This window comes from Balaenoptera ricei, chromosome 2, assembly GCF_028023285.1.
Source record: "Balaenoptera ricei isolate mBalRic1 chromosome 2, mBalRic1.hap2, whole genome shotgun sequence".
NCBI lineage: Eukaryota > Metazoa > Chordata > Mammalia > Artiodactyla > Balaenopteridae > Balaenoptera > Balaenoptera ricei.
This window is the reverse complement of record NC_082640.1, coordinates 80,100,082-80,122,706: the sequence shown is the minus strand read 5'-3', so window position 1 is coordinate 80,122,706 and position 22,625 is coordinate 80,100,082. Positions and strand designations below refer to the sequence as shown.

Sequence of the window (22,625 nt, the reverse complement as noted above, 5' to 3'; positions counted from 1 at the left end):
CTACAGAAATGCATACCTGAAATGTAATACATTCATGTGATGAAATATAAGGCAGTAGTTAAAAGAAATACACTGGATTTATATATAAAACAACATGATAGGGTTTTAAAACAATGGTGAGCAAAAAAATATTTAGAATTATATAACACATCTTTGCAAAACTTGACACATGGACATAAATAACATTTTGCATTGTTTAGCTCTCTATTAAGTACATAAAATAGGCAGGAAGAATCCCCAACAAGCTCACGATGGTAGTTCCCTCTGGGTAGTGGGGTCAAGTGCTTGGCTAAAAGGAATTTAGTTTTATCTGTAAGATTTTATTTTAAAAAAGAAAATGTCTAGAAACATATGATGATTTGTTAATGGCGGTAAATTCAGGGTGTTAAGAAAATGGGTATTTACTATATTATTCTCTGTACTTTTCAGTTTTAAAAAATTTCTCAATAAGAGACATGGTGATAAGACAAAATATTTTCCTAAATGCTTACAAGGAAATATTACAAAAGGCACTCACTGTTGTTAAGGACAAAGTGTCATCATGACAAAGTTCTTTGATAGATACTAATCGCCAAGATTATCTTTTAGCAAAATAATGATCTTAACCATTCAAGTTACACAATTACCCAGTGGACCAGATCATTTACTTTGTCCTCCTATTCCCAATTGGACTTGTTTTACATAATAACAAGTGGTGATTCATGTATATTAGAGATCTGCAGGAAATGGCAGACAATTAGCACCAATATCAGAAAATAATTAGAAGCATCCAGCATATACTACAAAGTGACGTAATAGCTTCCACAGAAATATGATGGTTCAAATTATGTAAGAAAACACATTAATGGATAGATTGCAGGGTACCTGTACAGTGGGCTTTATCCAGGTAGTAGTTCTGCAATTATGATCCACGTAATATGATCTTCCTCTTTCATCTTGTTTTTCTTCCCAACCTGGTGGTAATCCAGATGAAGTAGGCAAGAGCTAAGTGAAGAATAATTAAATATTAATAAGAAAGAATCCTTTTTAAAAGGACCACATCCCTTTTTCACTGCTAGCTCTCTTTATTTTTATTTTTATTTTTTTAAAGATTTTTTTTTTGGATGTGGACCATTTTTAGAGTCTTTATTGAATTTGTTACAATATTGCTTCCGTTTCATGTTTTGGTATTTTGGCTGCGAGGCATGTGGGATCTTAGCTCTCCGACCAGAGATCGAACCTGCACCCCTTGCATTGGAAGGCGAAGCCTTAACCACTGAACAGCCAGGGAAGTCCCACTGCTAGCTCTCCTTAAAATGAATCATGTTTTAAATCATATTTTAAAGTGTACAGCATTTCACTTAAAAGAAAAAACTCCAGTAGAACAGATAATAATGATGAGAATGATAACACTAAAAATCATGAGAGTAATAACCACCGCACACTAAGTGCTTTAACACAGATCATGCCATTCAACCTCCACACAAACCGTAATGAGATAATTAAGATTACTGGCCCATTTTACTTAAGGATGAAATTGAAGCTTAGAAAATGGAAGCAATTTCCTACCAGATAACATTGCTAGTGTGGAGCTGAGATTTGAACCCAGGTAGTCAAACTACAGAAATTATCACCCATATGTGCCAAGTCCAAAGTTACCCCTGCTTTCTTTCTGTGAGGGCTGGGGACGTGCTGATTATTGTAGTTTATTACTAATGAACAAAAAAGGTCTAGTTTTCCAGGTTTACTTAAAATAGTCCAGGTCTGGCCTTCCTTTTGTCTTTTTTTTTTTTTTTTCCATGAGCTTTAATTAAAAAAAAAATTTTTTTGGCCATGCAGCATGTGGGATCTTAGCTCCCCGACCAGGGGTCAAATCTGCGCCCCCTGCATTGGAAATGCGGAGACTTAACCACTGGACCACCAGGGAAGTACCCATTTTGTCTTAGAGATTAGACTCTCCAAGGTTTGGCCTGGTTCCCTAATGTCTCTTACATATAAAAACTATCACACTAGTCTGTTCACTAGATATACTGTTCCCTAGATGTACGGGGGTAGATGTACATTGCTGACAGTTATGATGAGCTGTGAGTCTACAAAATAATGGAATTCAAATTTGCCCAACTTTACAAATGTCCTACAGCTGGTGAATAGATAAATGGGATGTAGTAGACGTATCTACACGATGGAATATCATGAGCTACCGAGACATGTCACAACATGGATAAACCTCAAAAACATCACATGAAGTGAAAAGAGGCCAGGTACATAAGACGGCATGCTGTATAATTCCACTTATATGAAATTTCTAGAAAAGGCAAAACTAGCAACAAAAGCAGATGAGTGTTCACCTGGGGCTGAGAGTAGGTATTAGGATTAAGAAAACTTTTTGTTAGAATCTCAAACTTGACTGTGGTGCTATTTGCACAACTGCATAAATTTACTAAAACTCATTGTGTACTTGTGTACTTAAAAAAGGGTGGATTTTATGGCATGTAAATTATACCTTAAGAAAGCTGTAAACAAGCAACCAAACAAAACAGACCTCTAATCAATGTATTGAGAAGAAAAAGGCACGGAAATAGTTTTTCCAGTACATAAAATGTAAATCATCTCTAGATTCTGTGGCTCATCTGGTGTACTTAAAATAGTTTCTTGGATGAGTGCCTGTCAGTCAATCAGAAATTCACCAGTTTCAATGCATAGAGGAGATGATGGAGCGAGGTGGGAGAAATACCAGGGATCTCCTTAAGTGGCTCCAGGCGAGTGGAGGTGGCCAGACACGGGGTAGTAAGCGCGCGAGGAAGGCTGGGGAGGGCAGTCTTGCCGTGGCATCCACCCTCTTGCTGGTGGTCACTGGTGACTGGGCCAACTGCACAGGTGGGTACCCCTTCCTTCCTCAGCACAGGGTCCATGTCCCTCTCTTGATGCAGGGCCACCTTTTTAGATAGATGAGCCACTCCTAGGTCGAGGACTTCTGGGCCTGTGCATTCCTTTGCTGGAAGTCCCGTGAAAGCAAAAACAATCCCCGCTTTTCAAAATTAATATACAGACTGCCATTCAAAATCACAAATGGTTGGTGGGAAAAAAGGGAGGCGGCCAGTCTAAGTGGGGAACTGGAACACTCGCAGACCCAGAATGGGGAGAGAATTAGGACAGGGACACAGGCTATTTGGAAGAAAGAGCCCAGACAGAAGGGAAGGTGGCGGGGTGGGGGTGGGGGTCTGTGGGTGGCTAAGAGGGAGGGGAGGCTGAAAGGGCCAGGAGCCTGGGTGCTTACATTTGGTTTAAAAAACAAGCGGGGACCATGTGAGGAAGAGACAAACTCAAAGCAATGATGGTTGAGCCAGAAAGAGGATGGAGGCCATGACGTTGTTAGGTCTAAGCTCCAGCCCAGGTCACGGCTGGATATGCTACGGAGGAGGCAGCAGACCGCTCCTCAGCGGCTGATGAAGTCCATCCTGGCCGCCAAGCCTGCCGACACCGGGGCACACCTGCCTGAGGGACCGGCCCCTGACGCAGCTTCACGCACGGGGCGGAAACAGCCGCAAGATGCCACGGGCCAGGCACAGAGCAGAGGCCGCTGGAGACCACAGTCTCGATCTGTACGCAACACCTCCAGCCCACACAGCGCTTCACCTGCCAAGCCCAGACGCTACCCACCAGCACATGGGGACTTGGCTTTCTCGTGATGGGAGAGACAGTTCTCCAGGTTTTGTCTTTAAAGGGCCTACCTATCCCATTTCCCCTCCCTCAACCTCATCCCCCAGAGCCCAGTTGCTGTGCTGGATCAAACGTTCATGTTCAGCGTTCCAAAAGAAAAGAAGTTGCTGCGTCTTATATTTTTATTGAGGATTGAGAGGAGAGGCTAAAACTCACCACAGGAAGTGTAGGCTGTTCCTCAAAAGTATAGGCTTGTAAGCTGCCTCTTCTGCTGGAATGATTCTTATAAAAAAAAAAAAAAAAAAAGAACGATAATAACTTTAGGTCTCTGCTTTGTCTCTGAATGGCAGATAAGGTGGCAGGGTGGGTATGATGGGGCAGAAGAAAGAACACCCACTCCACCCACTCTCAGCCTCGCTCTACACCACCCCACCCCCGCCGATGCCTTCCAACTTCCAGCTCACACTTGTCCCTCGAGTCCTAGACTGTCTCCTGGACACTTTCTCTTGAAGGTCTAACAGAGAACCCTTTATTGTGTCCAAAACTGGATTCAGCTTTTCCCTGTCCACACCCACTCAAACCTGTTCCTTTGCAGGTATTCCTCATCTCAGTGGGCAGCAGGGGAGGCCAGCAGCTGCCCTAGGCAGACGTCGGTCAGCCCCCGATTTCTCCCCCCTTACAGCCGGGTCAGTTACCAGATCCTACGCATTCTATTTCTTTACTAGCTCTCAAACACATTTCCCTTACACTTTTTTTTAAACTTCAAGTTTTCATCATTTATCACCTTGACTATTACTGTGGCAACATCCTAACAGATGTGCTTGCTGCAAGTCTTATTTGCTTAAATCTACTCTCCATACCCCGTGCTGCAGCCAGAGAGCGTTCTGCAGCGCAGATGTCATCACATCATTCTCTCACTCCGAGCCCTTCAATGACTTACAGTCACTAGGATAAAATCTACAGCACAGAACACAATGTTAGTGAGCTTCCGGACCTGGCTCTTCCTGCTGGCTGCAGCCCTCCAACCTCACAACCCACCCTCTGGACATTCCAGATTACTTGTTCCCTGGAACTCGCATAATTTTTCTTTCCTTGTGCTTTTATATGCACGCTGTTGTTGCCATCTGAAATATTTTAGTTCTGTTACTTAATGACATTAAAATTTATAATATATGTATAAATTAAGTCAGAGGAGCCTCTGTAGGATTGTTTACAATAACAAAGAACTGTAAACAATCTAAAGTCCATCAAAGGAGACTGGAGAAATAGCTTAAGGGTTACTTGCACAAGGGAATGATGTTTGATTATTTTGTTGTTGTTGGTTTTAAAAAGAGCACATCTATATTTACTGAAATGGTCCAATGTCTATGATACAGTATGTAAAAAAAGTAAGTTACCAGAAAGTGCATACAAGATGATCTCAGGTTAAAAAAATGATATACATACATGTCTGTGCATACATGTTTATGAATATGTAGAAAATGTTTAAAACTATATATGCCAAACCATTAATGGCAATTGAGGGAGCACATGTTAGAGGTAAAATGGAAGATTCAATTTTTACTTTACAGACTTCAGTACTGTTTCAATTTTTAACCATGACCATATAATACTTTAAAAATAATAAATTAAATTAATTTTTTTTGAATTAATACGCACATGGTATGAAATTCAAAAGGTACAAAAGATATATGCCCTGTTTACCCTGTTCCTCTCTTCAGAGCTGAGCAATGTTACCAAGTTTAGTTTAGTTTTCAAGAAATATGATACACATATTTATTCTCTGTCATTTAAATAATTTTATAAATGGTAACGTACCAAATACACTGTTCGGTACCTTGGTGTTTTCCACTGAGCAATATCTCTTAGGGATTGTTCCATACAACATATACATTCAAAGATGCTTCATTCTTTTCAATGGCTGCATAGTATTTCATTGTATGGGTGCCACCTTTTACTTTTTTTTTTTTTACCATCTTTATTGGAGTATAATTGCTTTACAATGGTGTGTTAGTTTCTGCTTTATAACAAAATGAATCAGCTATACATATACATATATCCCCATATCTCCTCCCTCTTGCGTCTCCCTCCCACCCTCCCTATCCCACCCCTCTAGGTGGTCACAAAGCACCGAGCTGATCTCCCTGTTTTATAATTTAAAAAAATAATAATAACAGGAAGAAAGGGAATAGGATCTTACGTGATTTATCACCAGCAAATCAACATAGCTTATCCTTTAAGTCTTTGACCTTTCCCACTCTTCTGACAAACAAATAAAATGAAATGAATGGAAGATAGAATAGACGGATGGAAGAAAGGAGGGGAAGGGAGCAGGCAGGCAGACCTGCTCTTGGATATTCACACAGGCGTTTACATAGAACAGTCTACATTGAAGCTTCTTAAGGGAGGTGCTAGAACAGAAGTCGGCAAACTTTTTCTGTTAAGGTCCAGATAGGAAATATTTTTTTGTGGGCCAAACGGTCTCTGCTACAACTACTCAACCATGTCGATCTAGTGTGAAAGCAGCCATAGGCAATACTTAAACAGATAGGTGGGCTGTATTCTGAAGATACTTTAACCAGCATATAACCTGCATGCAGTCAGCCCTCCATATTTACTAACTGAATGAAAAGCAAGGAATTCCAACTGGAAATGACCACAGCATCCTCAGATGCCTCTTTGTCTTCCACTGAAAGGTCTCCCTTGATAAGATTAGAGAGCTAGCCACAAGGACCTCATCAGGGCAGTGTATGTTGGAATACTTGCTTCTGGACCCCACAGACAGCAATTTTTCAAGCAGTTGCTGGAGTGAGAAGGTCATCTATCTTCTTGTTTAGTCAAAGTACATCAGCTCTTATTCACATGTGTGTTGGTGACATGTGTGGTATAACTGAGAAGGAGAAAAGTAACCCTTAACACCCAGGACCCACCCTGGCACTCATCAGCATCAAGACAAAATCAACACTACTTTGTAATCATGCCTAAACACAGCAAAATGTGAACACTGTCCAAGCCACAAAATATCAATTATCTCCCTATCCTGGCAGATATAAGTGACTGCTGCTTTTTTGCTAAATATAGCTTTATTCTCGCTACAGATAAGATTTGAGATACCCAATCACAGAATAATCTCTGTTTCCTGACAGCATCCAATGCAGAGCAAAGTCCTGCTTCCTTAAACCCTCCTCAAAACTGATTAACATGAGCCCAAATCCTTTAAGTCTTTCCTAACATACTGCTACTGAGATACTCGTGGTGTGTTTTTCCCTTGCTGAAATGAGTAATAAACCCAACTTGTTCAATTACAGGTGTGTTCCTGGCAGCCTTTGGCTGGAGGGCACTGATTTATGTAATGGACATTTAGACTCCAATGACCATTTGGATTTTCCATGACTCTGCTTCATACTATTATTAGTGGGGATATTTGAAAACGGCCGTGCTGTGAAGTACCAAAGTCCCTAACACATTATTACGTGTAACTTAAGACAATTTTTTTTCTCATCACAAGAAAAAAAAAAAAGCCTGTGAAGGGTTGGATAGTAACTAAACTTATTGTGGTTATAATTTTGCAACATATATATGAAATCATTATGGTGTACATCTTAAACTAATACAATGTGTTATATCAACCATATCTCAATAAAACTGGAGGAAAAAAGATAACATTCAGTCTTTAGACACTGAATGGAATAACATATAATACAAAATCCTGAAGCTCCAACAAAATCTAAGACCATCTTACTGAGCTGGATACTGGCTGGCCAGTGGCTGAATTTCCATAAACAGTGAGTCTGGCATTCAATTCTTCTGCAAGATGAGTCTGGACATCCAAGTTATTTGATGGTGGAGATGAGGGGAAGGCCTGATGGCTGTACGTGGTGGCTTCATCTTCTCTTATAACTTCCCAGTTCTAAAATGAACAGAATAAGCTTAAGCCACACATACCTCAATCTACTGCTGTAACATATGTCTATCCACAAGAACAAGAAAATGATTTCTACCTCGGAAGACTCTCGGCTGTCAGCACTTTCTGTTTCCTCAGATATCTGCCGCCTGGTAGTGAATGCACGCTGGGCTTGCAGCTGAATGTTACCATTCTCAGCATCTGTTAGGCTGTCCCTGTATTAGAAATGTAAAAGCCATCACCCACGTCTGAAGAGAGTTAAAGTGATAGTCAAAAATTCTGTTTTCATTAAAAAAAAAAACCTATATTAGATCAGAATTTATTGTTCTGGGCCAAAGGCTGCTTCAAGATGCATAGATTAAGTCCTAGGCACAACGGTACCTGCAAGAGTACCTTATGGAGTTAAAGTTTTTGTGAAAATGTGTAATGTGCCTAATATTTTCGTTCCTAACTTTGCCTAGGATAATGTCTCCCATGTATGGGCACTCAAAAAGTATTTGCTGAATGAATGAATACCTGAGAGTTTCATAAATAATTTCATTATATTATTATTTCACCATGTTCTTACAAGAGTAAAATCTAAAGTAGCTCCAGAAAGTTCATAAAACAGAAGCTTTAAGAGTTACATATACATCTTCATGAATCAGACAGTAACATTTTCCAGAACTGATCTTAAGCCAAGAGTAAAGCTTCCTGTGTAGGAACACAGAGGGCAGAAGGAAAGACAGTGTAAGGACACTATAATTAAAAAATTGATAGAGTACAGATTAAATGGTATCTATCTGCTTTTGATCATATACAGTAATGGACCTCTTCTGAAAAAGGACAGTAGTAAAGGCGTGTCTGAATCTAGGAAAGGTACGGTTAATCAGACTGAACACCCACTCCCCAGTCATTTCTTAGTTATACTGTTCTAGCTAGTTGTGTTTAACATAGCCAGACCATAAGATCTAGAATTTTGTATAGATATTTAATAACAAAATTATTGTTAATTTATTTAATGCCAGATAAGCCCAGGATAGTCAGAAGACCAGTTCTTACTGCACTGTTGCTGGAGAAAACATAGTGGTCCTAAGGGAAAGCCTCACACTTTTTTCCTCCTAAATAGTTGATTTTTGCTGGCTGAAAACAACACCAACCACAGTGAAAAAAATGTGATTCTGCTCAAGTCAGGCTTGCCATAATACTGAGGTATACAACAGGAGGATGTTGCAGAAATTTATCGTGCTTTCAGTCTTGCGATCTGTACGCCATTCTACAGAGATCAATGCCTCTGTGACACGAAGAACTTGGATCATTAATTTGCTTTGGAAGGATCTGAAAAGGGAAAATGTCTACGAAAGTGCTTGGACTATATCAGATACAAAATACCAAAGCCAAAAATTAGAACATTAAGGGACAAATAAGAAAAATTTTATGTCTGTGTCAAAAAGTAGACAACTAAAGAAAGACTTCATAAGGTTATAAGGAAGGATAAGTGGAAGGATATTTGATAATAAACATGAATAATGGAAGAATTTATAAATGTGTATTTACAAACGTTCAGTCTGATGATAATAAAAGAAAAATGTCACTGAGGAAACATAAATCAGAATACCTCAAAGGCCATTCTGTCCTTGATTTGGGTACACTGGAAATTATGTATACATTGACCAGATTGGCAAATGGGTGTTTAACAAAAGACCTTATTAATTGAGTCCTTTCAATTTTATAAATAATTTACACTTTAAAAATACTGTACTGTAGAAATTAACATCTCATTATATTTTAGTAACAAACTACAAAAAAATCTCCAAGATTTTCTAAATTAATCTCAAGAGAAAAACATTTCTTTTGTGGCTATAATTAAAAACAGAAATAACTGACAATTTATTAAAATAAAGAAGCAATTAGAAGGGTGGTATTTGTGACTCAAATACTTTTTAATACTATCAAATCATTTTAAAAAAGAAGCATCCATGACAGCATTTTTAAAGCCCTGGGCCATAAAAATCCTAGCATTCTTGCAGTTTTTGGATCCCCATACTATTACGAATCCATTTGAGCCATTTGAGCCATGACTTCAAAATGAAAACTAGTGGTCCAAAAGTATTCAGATTACAAACATGAAAGTCATCACATACTGAAGGGTTGGTCTTTTCCACTGTGTTCTTCTGGATTCATGGTTTACATAGTAGGTCCTTCCAAGAATATCCTGCCTCTCTTCCCATCCTGGAGGTAGAGGGGAAGGCTCTTGTTGCTGCTGCAAATGGCAAGCAGCATCTGGTTGGTCCAAAACCACCCAGCCAGGCTGAAAAACAGAATGGTAACAATTAAGTGTGTGCTTAATTTTTTTAACCTTATAAATTATGCTAGAGGAAGTTTTAAAAGAGATTTAGCACACCCAGTTCCAGAAACTATGCAAAGACAGAATTAGCACATTGTCAACTTTTAAGACCATAATAGGAATATCTTATGATAATGAAGATTTTTTTTTTCTGCAAAATGATAACATTTAAATTTTGCTTGAAAAAAATTTTTTTTGAAAAAATTTAAAACATGTCTAATAGGAGAAAAAGGACACAGAAAACTTTCAAATAAACAAACAGCACTGGAAGGCACTTAGAAATTGAAAAGCATAGTTTAACCTTACTCTATTCTCTAACTTATAAGCAGGGATCATGTCTTATTGGGCATTGTCTCTCCCACAGAGAAAGCACCTTGTTTATGGTGGAAATAAACAACTCTCTGAAACCTGAAAAAAAAAAAATCACTGGATGAAGATCAAATATGTAGAGCCATGATAGGGAAGGGCAAATGATTTAGAAATAATTGAGTGATGGAAAAGACATGATGATTCTCTGGTCTGACTTTTCTCTTTCTCCTCTGGACCGTGGAAAGGCATTTTGGTCAGGTCATAATACAGTCAAAGAACGAAAGTTTTGTTTTGTTTTATTTATATGCTAGGAAGGCATTGGAAATTTCCTCTGAGACTAGCAAGGGGCAAACATACAAAAACCCTTAGCTAGGGTAGTTATAGAGTAAGGAATTATTTGAAAAGGATAGCGAGGGTTAGTGACATGCTTTTATACAAGAAACCTCATAAAAGAAAAGGCCGTCAGTAAAAGGTTCTGCTAAACATCAGTATGGTTAGGAAGCATAAATACACTAGTGATGAAAACTTAAAAATTCTCCTAAAGGGACACAAAAGAAGACCCGAATGAATGAAGAGACATAATGTGATCTTGGCTAGGAAGATTTAATCTCACAAAGGTGTCAATTCTCCCCAAGTTAATTTATAAAGTTGCCAAGATTCCAATAGAACTACATTATGGATTTTTTTTTGAAAATAACAAGACAAGGCAATTTTCAAGTTCAAATAGAAATAAAAACAAGCAAGAATAATCAGCACAGTTCCAAAAAAGAAGAGTGAAGATTAACTTTATCAGATAAAACATACCACAAACCACAATAATGAATAGAATTGGAAAACTCAGAAAGAGAATCAAATTTATAGGAATTTAGTATATGATAAAGACATTTCAAATTTCTGGGAAGATAGGCAAATTACTTAGAAAAAAAGGAAAGAATTATCTGGGTTTCTACCTCATACCTTATAACCAGAATGTTACAGATTGAGCAATATTTAAAATGTTAAAAAGTAAAACCGAAATGTATTAGAGCAAACCTGGGGATATTAAAAAAATATATTCTAAGAGTGGAGGAGCCATTAAGTATGACATCAAACCCGGAAGGCATAAAAGAAATTGAGTGATTTGATTACAACCCCCCAAATTTGTACATGGCAAAAACTACTAAATTGAAGTTAAAAAAAAACAGGCAAGCTGGGGAACATATTTGGTACCATAATAATAGGTAAAAAAATCATTTCCTTAATATATAGAGAGCCCTTTGTTCTAGACATTGGGGATCTAGCACTGGAGGACTGTTGTGTGCCAGCCAGTTGATGGCTTAGAAGATGGAAGAGAATTCTTCTATGTTGGAAGGTGGGTTCTGAAGAGGAAGGGTCAAGGAGAACAGCTGGGAAGAAAAGAAATGTTTTCTGGGAGAAAAGGATAGGGGTTTCTGCAGCAAGGTTGGTCTCCTCTGGCTAGCTCCAGTGTGAAGGTTAGAGATTGAGGCAGAAAGGAAGGTGAGGGGTAGGAGAGAGGAAGACAGACAGAATTATTCTGGGAAAAGGAATCTGGATGGGAAGTAAAACAGACTCCTTTTCTTTCTTAGCCTATTTTCTTCTTTATATCTTCTTCTATGGGAACTGATATCTCGTTAATTTCTTTTCTTTCTTTTTATTGCCCAGACTCCATTCTCTCTCCCTTCCCTCTAACCCCTTACTTTTTCTCTCCATCTATGTTTACCTTCCTTCTCTCTCTCCTTTCCTTTCCTTTAAATGATCATGATATAGGATCTATATATCTAAAAATTTGTCTTGTACATATTAAATCACATTTTACTTCTCTGGTCTCAATTTCAAAAGTGTTAGAGTTGAACTTTTATATTTCACTCTCTTGAAAAAAAAGACTAATTAAAAAAATATGCTCACTGATTATTTTTCTGCAGATTAATAAAATTTGTTAATAAAAGGGTCCTCACTTCTGCTGTGAAGGATTATAAAAATATTCAGAGCTTGGAAAATGGTACCAAAAATATTTCTTTAAAATCTTCTTAAAGATTTCTCTCTTAAAGGTCTACTTATTGAATTTATGTTACCCAAGTAAACTTGTGAAGGGGCAAAAAACTAAGTAAGGGCCTATTTTTAAAAAACCTGTTTCAGTTCCAGGAGGAAGTACAGTTACACATTTGAACATTGTTTAGAAAGAATGAGTTTTCATTTTCTGTAGAGAATGCCTCCCTATTAAACATGTATCAGCTAATATTCTTCACAAAATAATTTTCTAAGTATCAATGTATGTTACTTTATTACTAACCTCAAAACTAATATGCAACTGCCCACAATTTAACGGAGTCAAAGTCCAGAAAGAAAGCATTTAGAGGTACAACAAACATTATATTATACGGTAATTGTGTAAAATACATACAACTAAACCTAAAGTTACAAGGGGTGCAAAAATCAAATATTACACAATTATCTATTATAGCCACACTTTATCGTACTAGGGCATACACTGCCTAAGAGTGAGCCTCTTCTGAGAATTACAATTGTTTTCTTTAAATGGTAGGATTTTATATATTCAGTCACAAACTAAATGTCAAAGACAAGACTTCTCTGGTCATTAGCTACACAAGATAAATAAGCACAGATTCGTGTGTTTGAATTCCGAGGGCCTTTCATAAATAAACTCCTGCATGCTTACATCTACTGAAATTATAAGGTGCATTCTGAGGGAATTCAAACATTGAGACATGAGACCACAAAATGAAGCGAAGCAGCTCTACCCACAGAAACTGAACTGTGAATAAGGTACCTGTGATACGTGTCTGTGGGCAAAATTTGGAGCAGGTTACCAAATAATGAAATGCTGTTAAAATTTTTTTAAGTTACTAAATAAAGAATTTTCTTTCTTTACAGCAGACATCCTTCATTTCAAACAGAATTCCATTATTCAGGTTTCCCTGTGCACCAAAATGCCAGGTACAGAAAATTCTACTCAATAAATTTCTAAATTAAAAAAAAAAAAGACTGTTATATGACAAATCAGAGAAAAACTAAAACGAAAAAAAAGGTAATCAAATAAGGGAATTAGACTTAAGAGAGGATACCAAGTTCTTTGATTGCCAGAGTAAGGGCTAACTACAGTCTATGATTTAAAGAAAAAAAGTTCTTTCTTTCTGTTATTATGAATTCCCCTACAAAGTAAAGTCTCATTAGTGCATATAAAAAATTCCCAGAAGGCTTTGTTGCAAAAGCACTACTTGTTCTCGAACTTTCTTTCTCAAGACGTTTGGGTGTGTGATGCAGAGCCCAGCACTGGGGAAGGGTCCCTCAGCCTTACAGTTCTTCTGGAGACTTCAGCAGACCTTGATCAAAGAGGCATGACTGTTGAGGAAGCCACACATACAAAACCCTCCAGAGCAGACTGATGCCAGCACACTGGGTGCTTTCAGTCAATGTGGTAGACTAAGGTGCTATCTTTTGATGATAAGCTTCCTTCAGTGGGAACCTCAAGGGGCAAATGTTATTGTTCCCTTTTCAGATCATGAATTTTTGTGCTGGAAGAAACCTCAGAGGTCATCTGGTACAACCCTGTCACTCTGTAAAGGAAGAACCTGAGGTCCAGAGAAGGTCAGAGACTCACATGGTCACTCAGCTCACAAGCAGCAGAGCTTGCAACTAAGATTCCAGGCTCCAAATCCCTGTCCAATTCTATTCCAAGTACATACTCTCTGCCTCTTCTTCACGCACCCCAAAGGCAGGTGGTTCTGCCCAAATCCTTGACTGGACTTCCTCTTATCCTGTCATCCGTGAAGATGGTTAAATTCTTCTGGCCTCCCATAAATGTGGCTTTTTATTAGATCACTTATATTCTCTCCCTCTCTCTCTCTTAGTCTCCTCCTTTTCTATGAGCCCTCCCGCCCACTCCCACCCCAAGCACGATAGGAAAAGTAACAGGAATTATATTTCATAAAAGAGTTCCTAATTAGTAGAGCCTTCTCAAATATTCCACATACTTAACTTACAAATACTAAATTGTGTTCTTACTTTAATGGAGGGGGAACATGACATCGTTTTAGAAAACTCTGAAAAACTAGAAACAGTTAATGACTTAATTACAACAAACGCTTTCATTTATAAACATTACAATCTCTATTCCCTAACCCTTAAGAATGCCATCAGTAATGGCCATTCATTCTACAGAAATATCCTTAGCGGAAAGAAATGTTTAACAAATTCTTGGGTAAAATAAACAAATGTCCAGGGAAGTAATTTTTATTTCACACATTAACTTTATTTGAATAGTTATTTTTTCTTCAGAGTATAGTAAAATAAGAAATTAGATATTTTCTTTTTAGTTTAACCAAATATTTATAAAATCTCACCTCTAATTCCTCAGCCTGTTCTGTGTTATCTTCTTCTGAGCCACTGGTTTTAGGTAAGTAAGTCATTTTTAATCTCAGATAACCTTTAACTCTTGATTTCTGACTGTAGAAAAGAAAATAATAATTCACAAAATTTTAATACTAAGAAGAAAAGCACTCATTTAATAAGAGTTTACTGAACATCTAGTAGCTACTAGAGGAGATTCAAAGACAAGTTCCAGTGCAGAAGATATTTAGGAAAAGGAATAGATGGTGGAGAAAAAGGAACATCCATAAATAAATAATTGTTATGAGCTAAATAAGGAACTATGGAAGTTTAAGTGAAAGATCAGAGAGAATTTGAAAGAGAAGTTGGCATTTGAGTTGGGGCTAGAAGACTGGGGAGGATTTTGATCTGTGGCAGTGAAGGGAAAGGCATATGAGTAGAGAAGAGAGCAAAAACAAGGAAATAGATGGGAAACCTGGGGTGCAGTTAAGGAAATGGCAGTAGCTGAGACTGGCTGAATTACAGGATACATAAAGGGAGTGGGAATGGTCCAGCTGATGAGATCCATGTGAAATAAGAGAACTTTTATTAGATTTTATTTTGCATAGAATTTTGGGAATAGGGAAAGTCACCCTCAGAGATGTGCTTTAGGGATAATAATCTAGCCATGTTGTATAAGATGACAGAAAAGTGGAGAGCAAGGATGGATAACTGCCTGAAACCTAGTGTCTTTGACAGCTGTTTGAATCTGTCATACGTTAATTTACCTCATCTGTTTTCATATTGTATCTTGTATCACCTCTTTGAATAATGAGTTGCCTGAGTTAAGGGCTGCTGCCCAGTGTAGTAACATTTAAGGATTTTAAAATCTGTCTTTCTTAAGCTTCTAACTGATAGACCTAACTCTGTCTATTGCCCCCACCAAATCTAGCATCCTGTTTACTTAAGAAATCCTTGCTTGTCCTAGCTTTCTGTATAGGTTTTTTGGGTATTTTCTTTTAATAGATTTCAGTTATGTAATATGACACAAAAGTCCTAATCTTTTATCCTGTCTTCAAGAGATACTCCCCTACCCCACCCCACCCCCAATGCCTCCCTTAAGCTTTTTAGTTGTTCTTCTCTACACAGTGCTCATGGATTTGGAAAGTGTACCTTCCCTGAGTGGTCAATAAAACCCCTGATGCTTATTTCCCAGGCCACTAACGTGACTCATGTCTCCATAGTTAAGGAGGTGTGAACACTCTGACTTGTTATAAAAGATGGATACAGAAAACTTACTCAGATAATATTTTATAGGAGAGTTTCTCCACAGTGATAGGTTTTATTATATTTTTCCAACTAGATAATATGCCTGTGGGTTTGGGCTTAGTGATGCTCAAAAAAATCTAAGAATGTAGTTGGATAAAGCTCTTTCTGCACTTGTAATAATACCCAGTGCAGACAGAAGATGTAAGTGTTTTGAAGATAAAGATACTGGAAAGCATTTGACAAATTGAAAAGCAGGTTACTAGAGCAACCAAATAAGAGAAGAAAGAAATGTTTAGTTATTCTTGATATACAGATGTCACAATCAGTCCAAAATTAAAGGAAGAAAAGAGACTTATATTGCAAGACTTCTAGAGAAATTAAATATGTGGTTTCTCTTATAGACAGTAAATATGAACACAGTCAGAAAGCACTGTCCCCCTTATTTTAATAATTTATATTACAATGAATACTTAAAAATTTTGATTAAAAATATAAAATATTTTTATCAAAAATTTTACTAAGTTCCCATACTATATTTTTCAATTGCATTTTCTAGTTTTAAAAACAAAACATATAGTGTTGTTTTCACAGATTTCCTTCCTCTGCTTTACTCTGCCCTTTCTGACAGTAAAGTCACATACACATCTTCACCAGATTTTACTTGATTCTGTGGTCCAGAAGATCAAAAGGAGTTTTATTTACAGCTTAAACTTAAAAATTTTGACAAAAATCAAGTAATTCAGTTTAGGAAAATGGAATTATGAACAGGCTATTGGGTTGTAAATTATAGTCTTTGCTCATGTTATTTTCTCTAAATATTTGAGTTTTCTGAAATATCTTTTTTTAAATGAAAGTATGCTAAATGTAGTTATATATCCCTGAAAATGGTTTTGTGTGTATCAAGTTGGATTTTTTTTTTTGGCTGTGCTATGCAGTTTGCAAGATCTTACTTCACGGACCAGGGACTGAACCAGGGCCATGGCAGTGAAAGTGCTGAGTCCCAACCACTGGACCACCAGGGAATTCCCTGGATGTTTTTTTTACATGAATTGATGTTTGTGATTTTTTAAAGCACAGTATGACAAAATTACATATACTGTAAGATATAAAATACATATAAACTAATGACAAATTTCATTCTCATAGTATGATAAATATAAGGGAGACAAGTCTTTCCCAAAGGGGTATGATCACTTTTCTGTATTTTCAGAATTTTTGCACTGTGCATATATTACTTTTTAATCAGAAACAGCAATAAAGCTTTTAAAAACTGATATTTATATGTAGCTTATTTACAAAGGTTGAAACTGAATTTCTAAAGAGGCTACTGTAAGGTATAAAGAGATTAAAAAAAATTTCATATGTTATTATTTTATATTTACTGACCTTCTTGGGTGAAGAACAAAATCCTTAAATGTATATGGTCTCTCCATTCTTGGATTTTCTGTCTAGAATAAAACAGTGGGTTTTCAAGATACATCTATAACACCAAAAATATATACTTTTCAAGAATATTCATTAACTATGACCTAAGGCATAATTGAAGTTAGAGGTGAGAAAAAAGTAGCTTCAGCTTATTAAACGGTAACAGTTGGTAATTTGACAGCACTTTCACTTTCCTGCACTGCAGGAATTGCACCTGGCATCACAACTCAGTATAAAACTAGCTGAGCAGGTGTGTCGTGAAGACAAAGGGAGGGTAAAAGTGGAAAAAGAGTAGAGAATGGTTAGTATGCTTGCGCCCCAAAGAAACATGGAATATGTACAATGTCAGCAGGCTGGCGTGGTTAGATCATAGACACAGTTCTAGGAGAACAAAAAAGTAAGCAGCTTGGAAAATAAGACTGGATTAAATTCATTATCAAAAGCTTGCAATGTCTAAAGACTACAGAGAGACAATAAACATCAGAAAAGACTGATAAAGAAGTATTACTTCTCTTTCTTATCAAGTTCAGCAGCCCTTTGTTTTTATTCTCCTTTACTTCTCTGCTGCACTTTGCATTGTTAACTACCCATTCAGTCTTGAAACTCTTAAATTCTCATTGCATCACTTTACTTTGTTCTTTTCCGATTTCTCCTGGTCTGTCTTCTCTTTCTCCTCTGACAGACCCACACTGATGAACGTTCAATGTTTTAGCCTTCAATGTTCTCATCCCTCTTGTTTGGACAGCCCATTCTTCTCAGAGATTCTGCGGTTGCCTTAACAATGATAGCTCTCAATCCTTCCAGACCCTTTTCCCTACACAACTTATTTTTATATCTCTGTCAGCTGCCCACTTTAAGCTTTCATTTTTCTTGTTTACTACTCATATGCAATATGGCCAAAAATAAATTTATCATATCTCAAAAAAAAATGGCTTTCCTCCTATGTTTTCTACTTGAGATACCACCCTTATCTCGCAAGTTCAACTTGTATTATCTTTACTTTTTGCTTAATTTTATTTTTTTCAACTGGATCTCCATGTTAAAAACCTGATCCAGTAATGTTATGTTATGAAATGTTTCCTGCATCTGTCTGTTTTCTTCTGTTGCTATATGCTTGGTCCAGGTTCAGTTTCATGCCCATATTGTTGTAATTGATCTTAGTTTCTTTTTGTGAGACTAAGCTCTCCCCAGTCTAGTTATTCAGTAGAATATTTCCAAACTGATCTTCCTCAAACAATGCTTTCATGATATCAACCAACTTCAGTGGCTCTCTATTTCTTACTGGGGTTCATGTAAGGGAATTTTGAAAATAAAATGGAAAACTGAGATGAGTTTTCAGAAAATAATATGCTCAAGAAATAATAGCAGTATACACTTTACAAATCAAATATTTACATTTACTATATTGTGTATCTGTAAGCATTTATTAAAATAAAAAGAATAAACATAAAAAGTAAAATCATGGACATCTATACTAACCGGTAATGGATAAAGAGGAACATCCACTTGACCTAGGAAATCATCTCTTGTCTACAAAAGAAAGAAGAAAAAATGACATTAGTAATATGCTTGATCTTTTTGGAAAACTTTGATGAGCTATTGTCATCATTCACAAAAATACATCGAAGTTTTTTTTTGTTTGTTTAACCCTATGAAATATCAATGAAAAAATCAATGGAAAATAAAAGGTAATATGCTACAACTTCTGGTCATGGCAGAATAGAGTATATTAGATTGATCCTTCTGAAGATAATAACTATATACTCTGAAAATATATCAAAACAACTATTTGAAAGCACCACAGAGTGACCAAAAGCAAGCAGAAATTGGAAGGGAGTCAATCCTTGAAAGAATGAACTGTGTTAGGTAGGATTCCTGTTCATATGGCTTTTCACCTGGTAGTACTCCACAGTTCATATGGTGGAATGATTGGAACTCAAAAAGAAATCTGAAATCTTACTCATTTGAGGAGTCCAAAGACTTACTTTGAAGTCAACAGTCTAACTGGAAAGTGAGGGGGACAACCCCTGAAAGGAAGAAGCCACAAGAGTCCCTTCAAATCTACGTATAAACTCTACCCAAATTCCTAGCTGATCCCTGAACTGCATATGTGAAAGGCAACAGCTAGAAGGCTGAAAGGACTCAGCATAGATTTCACAGTTGATGTTCACCTAAGGGGAGCTAGCATTTAGAGTTCAGCTAAGTTAACAACCTGCTAGAACAAAAATCAACACTCTTTAGGGAAAGATAACAAAACTCATTGTATCCATCATGTGTCACACATAATGTCCAATATACATTAAAAATTACTAAACATGCAAAGAAACAGAAAAATGTGACCCAGTAGCAAGAGAAAAGGTTATTAATAGAAACTGACCACAAGATAAGCCAGATCTTGGAATTAGCAGACAGGAAAATGAAAGTAGCTATTATAAAGATGTTCAAGGACGTAAAATGGAAAATAAGGTCATAATAAATGAATGGATGGGGAATCTCAGCAGTGAAATGGAAACTATAAAAGGGAATTAAATGTATATTTTGAAATATATATAGAACTGAAAAATAGAATATGTGAATTAAAGATCAGTGGATCCGCTTAACATATGATTGAAAATAACTAGAGAAAAGTTCTGTGAACCTGAAGATATATCAAAAGAATTTATATAATATGAAAAATAAAGAGGACTTGTGGCAAAATATCAAGCAGTATAATATATGTGTAAGTGAAGTTCTGGAAAGATAGGAGGGGAAGGAAGAGAAAAGAGAAGGAGAGAGAGAGAGAGAAGAGAGAAAAATATTTAAAGAATAAAATCACCAGCTTCCCCAAATGTTAACATCTTACATAACCATAGCACAATTATCAAAACTAAGTGACATATTTTTAGAGGAAATATTAACACTTTTATTTATTCATTCTTTTATTCTTAAGCTTTTTTAATTGTTAAAAAAAAACCTATACACGTAACAGACAGTAAATATCTGTCACCCATAATCTTTATCAATTTAAAGTAAGCTTATGAAAACCTTGACCCTGCAATCATAGTTCCCGGAGGGCACTAGAGTTAACTGTTAAGTAACTTCTCTGAGATTTTTTTCCTGCATGCATCCACCCACATACTTAAATTTTTTTTAGTTGAGGTATAATTGACATACAACATTACATTAGTTTCAGATGTACAACATAATGATTCAATATTTGTATATACTGCAAAATAATCACCATAATAAAACTCGTTAACATTGGGCACCTTACATGGTTACAGAATTTTTGTTTCCTGTGATGAGAGCTTTTAAGGTTTACTCTCTCAGCAACTTTCAAGTATGTTATACAGTAGTATTAGCTGTAGTCACCAGGCTGTAATTATGTCCTCATGACTTATTTATTTTAAAACTGTAAGTTTGTATCTTTTGACCCCCTTCACTCATTTACCCCACTCATCCCCTGCCTCTCTGACAACCACCAATCTGTTCTGTATGAGCTTGGTTTTTGTTTGTTTTGTTTTTAGATTCCACATATAAGTGACAGCATACATTATTTGTCTTTCTTTGAGTTATTTCACTTAGCATAATGCCCTCAAGTTCCATCCATGTTGTTGCAAATGGCAAGACTTCATTCTTGTTTTTATGGTTAATATTCCATTGTATGTGTGTGTATATATACATATACATCTATTGATGGACACTTAGGTTGTTTCCACAGCTTGGCTATTGTAAATAATACTGCAATGAACATGAGAGTGCATGTATCGTTTCAAGTTAGTGTTTTTGTTTTCTTTTGATAAATACCCCAAAGTGGAATTGCTGGATCATATGGTAGTTCTATTTTTAATTTTTTGAGGAACCTCCATACTGTTTTCCATAGTGGCTGCATCAACTTAGATTCCTACCAATAGTGCATAAGCGTTCATTTTCTCTACATCCTTGCCAGCACTTGTTATTGTCTTTTTGAAAATAGCCATTCTGACAGGTGTGAGATGATAGCTCATTGTGCTTTTGATTTGCATTTTCCTTATTAGTCATAATGAACATCACTTCATGTGTCTGTTGGCCATCTGTATGTCTTCTTTGGAAAAATGTCTATTTATATCCTCTGTCCATTTTTTAACTGGATTGTTTGTTTTTTTGCTATTGAGTTGTATAAAAAACCAGGAATAACATTAACTAATCTACGGACCTTACTCAAATTTCACCAACTGTCCTACTAATTTTGATCCAGGGTTCATTTTAGGATCATACACTGTGTTTAATTGTCATGTCTCCTTAGTTTCTTTGAATCTGGAAAGTACCTCAGTCTCTTTGTCTTTCATAATATTGACATTTTAAAAGCATACTGGCTAGTTATAGGATATCCCTCAATTAGGGTTTGTGTATTATTTCTTCATGGCTGAATTTAGGTTATGCATTTTTTTGCAAGAATACTATAAAAGTGATGTTGGTGCGCTTCTCAATGCATCATATCAGCAGGTAATAAACCCTGAATCTTATACATTATGGACAGTTAAGGACCATTAAATATTTGAGTAAAGTCTTTAACATGAGAAACAGAGATCTAACCAAAAAAACAAACAGCAAGAAGGGAGTCAGATAAATAAGAATCAAGTCAGACTGCAGGAAAAATACTTGAGAAAAACTGTAATTAATATTCTCAGAGATAAGGGATAAACATCTATCAAACAGAATAGCAGGGTATAAAAAAAGCAATTAAAGAACAAGAAAGAACTCTTGGGAATTAAAAATATAACTGAAATTAAAAGTTTAAGATAGAATTAGAAAATAGAGTTAAAGAAATTTCTCAGAAAGTAGAACTAAAAGACAAAAGAAAAGACTGTAGGATTCCCAAAATAAAGAAATTACAGGATAAATTTTAAAAGTCAACATTTAAGCAGTAGGCATTCCAGAAAGAAAAACAAGGGAAGGAATTATCAAAGAAGCATTTTAAGAAACTTTCCCTAAACTCAAGAAAATGAATTTTAAGAGTGGAAGGCCTCACTGAGTTTTAGGTAAAATACTTGAAGACCCACAGAAAGGCACAATACTGTGACATTTCGAAGCACCAGAGATAAAGAAATTCTAAGAGCTCTGAGAGATACAAAACAGATCATACCCCAAACTGAAAGACAAGAGAATAACACTTGCAAAATTGTGAGAGAAAAATATATCCTACATAGAATTCTAGACCCAGCCAAAATATCTTTTTCAATAATGAAGGCAGAATAAAGACATTGGTGTTCTTCTAAGGTAATGGAGGATATATTTCACCAAAATGAGGGAGGACAACATGGTAGGGGAAGATGCAGGGGATTCAAGACAGGAGAGAAGGAAAGAGGATTCCCTAGAATTATGGGGAAGGGAACTGTCAGAATGACAGTAGTGTAAGACCTACAAAACAACCAGTGCATACTGGAGCAGGAGGGTGGAGAGTTATAC

At 36.5% G+C, this 22,625-nt stretch overlaps 1 protein-coding gene across 5 annotated transcripts in view; it reads right to left on the bottom strand.

Moving 5' to 3' along the window:
* NEDD4 (NEDD4 E3 ubiquitin protein ligase) overlaps positions 1-22,625 on the bottom strand; it is a 146,619-nt gene that overhangs the window by 31,617 nt on the left and 92,377 nt on the right. For all 5 annotated transcript variants that reach the window (XM_059913231.1, XM_059913232.1, XM_059913229.1 and 2 more), the window contains 8 exons: positions 18,678-18,728; positions 17,160-17,221; positions 14,540-14,642; positions 9,667-9,833; positions 7,641-7,758; positions 7,382-7,549; positions 3,856-3,921; positions 865-984 (listed from right to left, as the gene is read on the bottom strand). In XM_059913231.1, the coding sequence (XP_059769214.1) occupies positions 865-984; positions 3,856-3,921; positions 7,382-7,549; positions 7,641-7,758; positions 9,667-9,833; positions 14,540-14,642; positions 17,160-17,221; positions 18,678-18,728 (855 nt within the window). The remainder of the gene's footprint in view (positions 1-864; positions 985-3,855; positions 3,922-7,381; positions 7,550-7,640; positions 7,759-9,666; positions 9,834-14,539; positions 14,643-17,159; positions 17,222-18,677; positions 18,729-22,625) is intronic.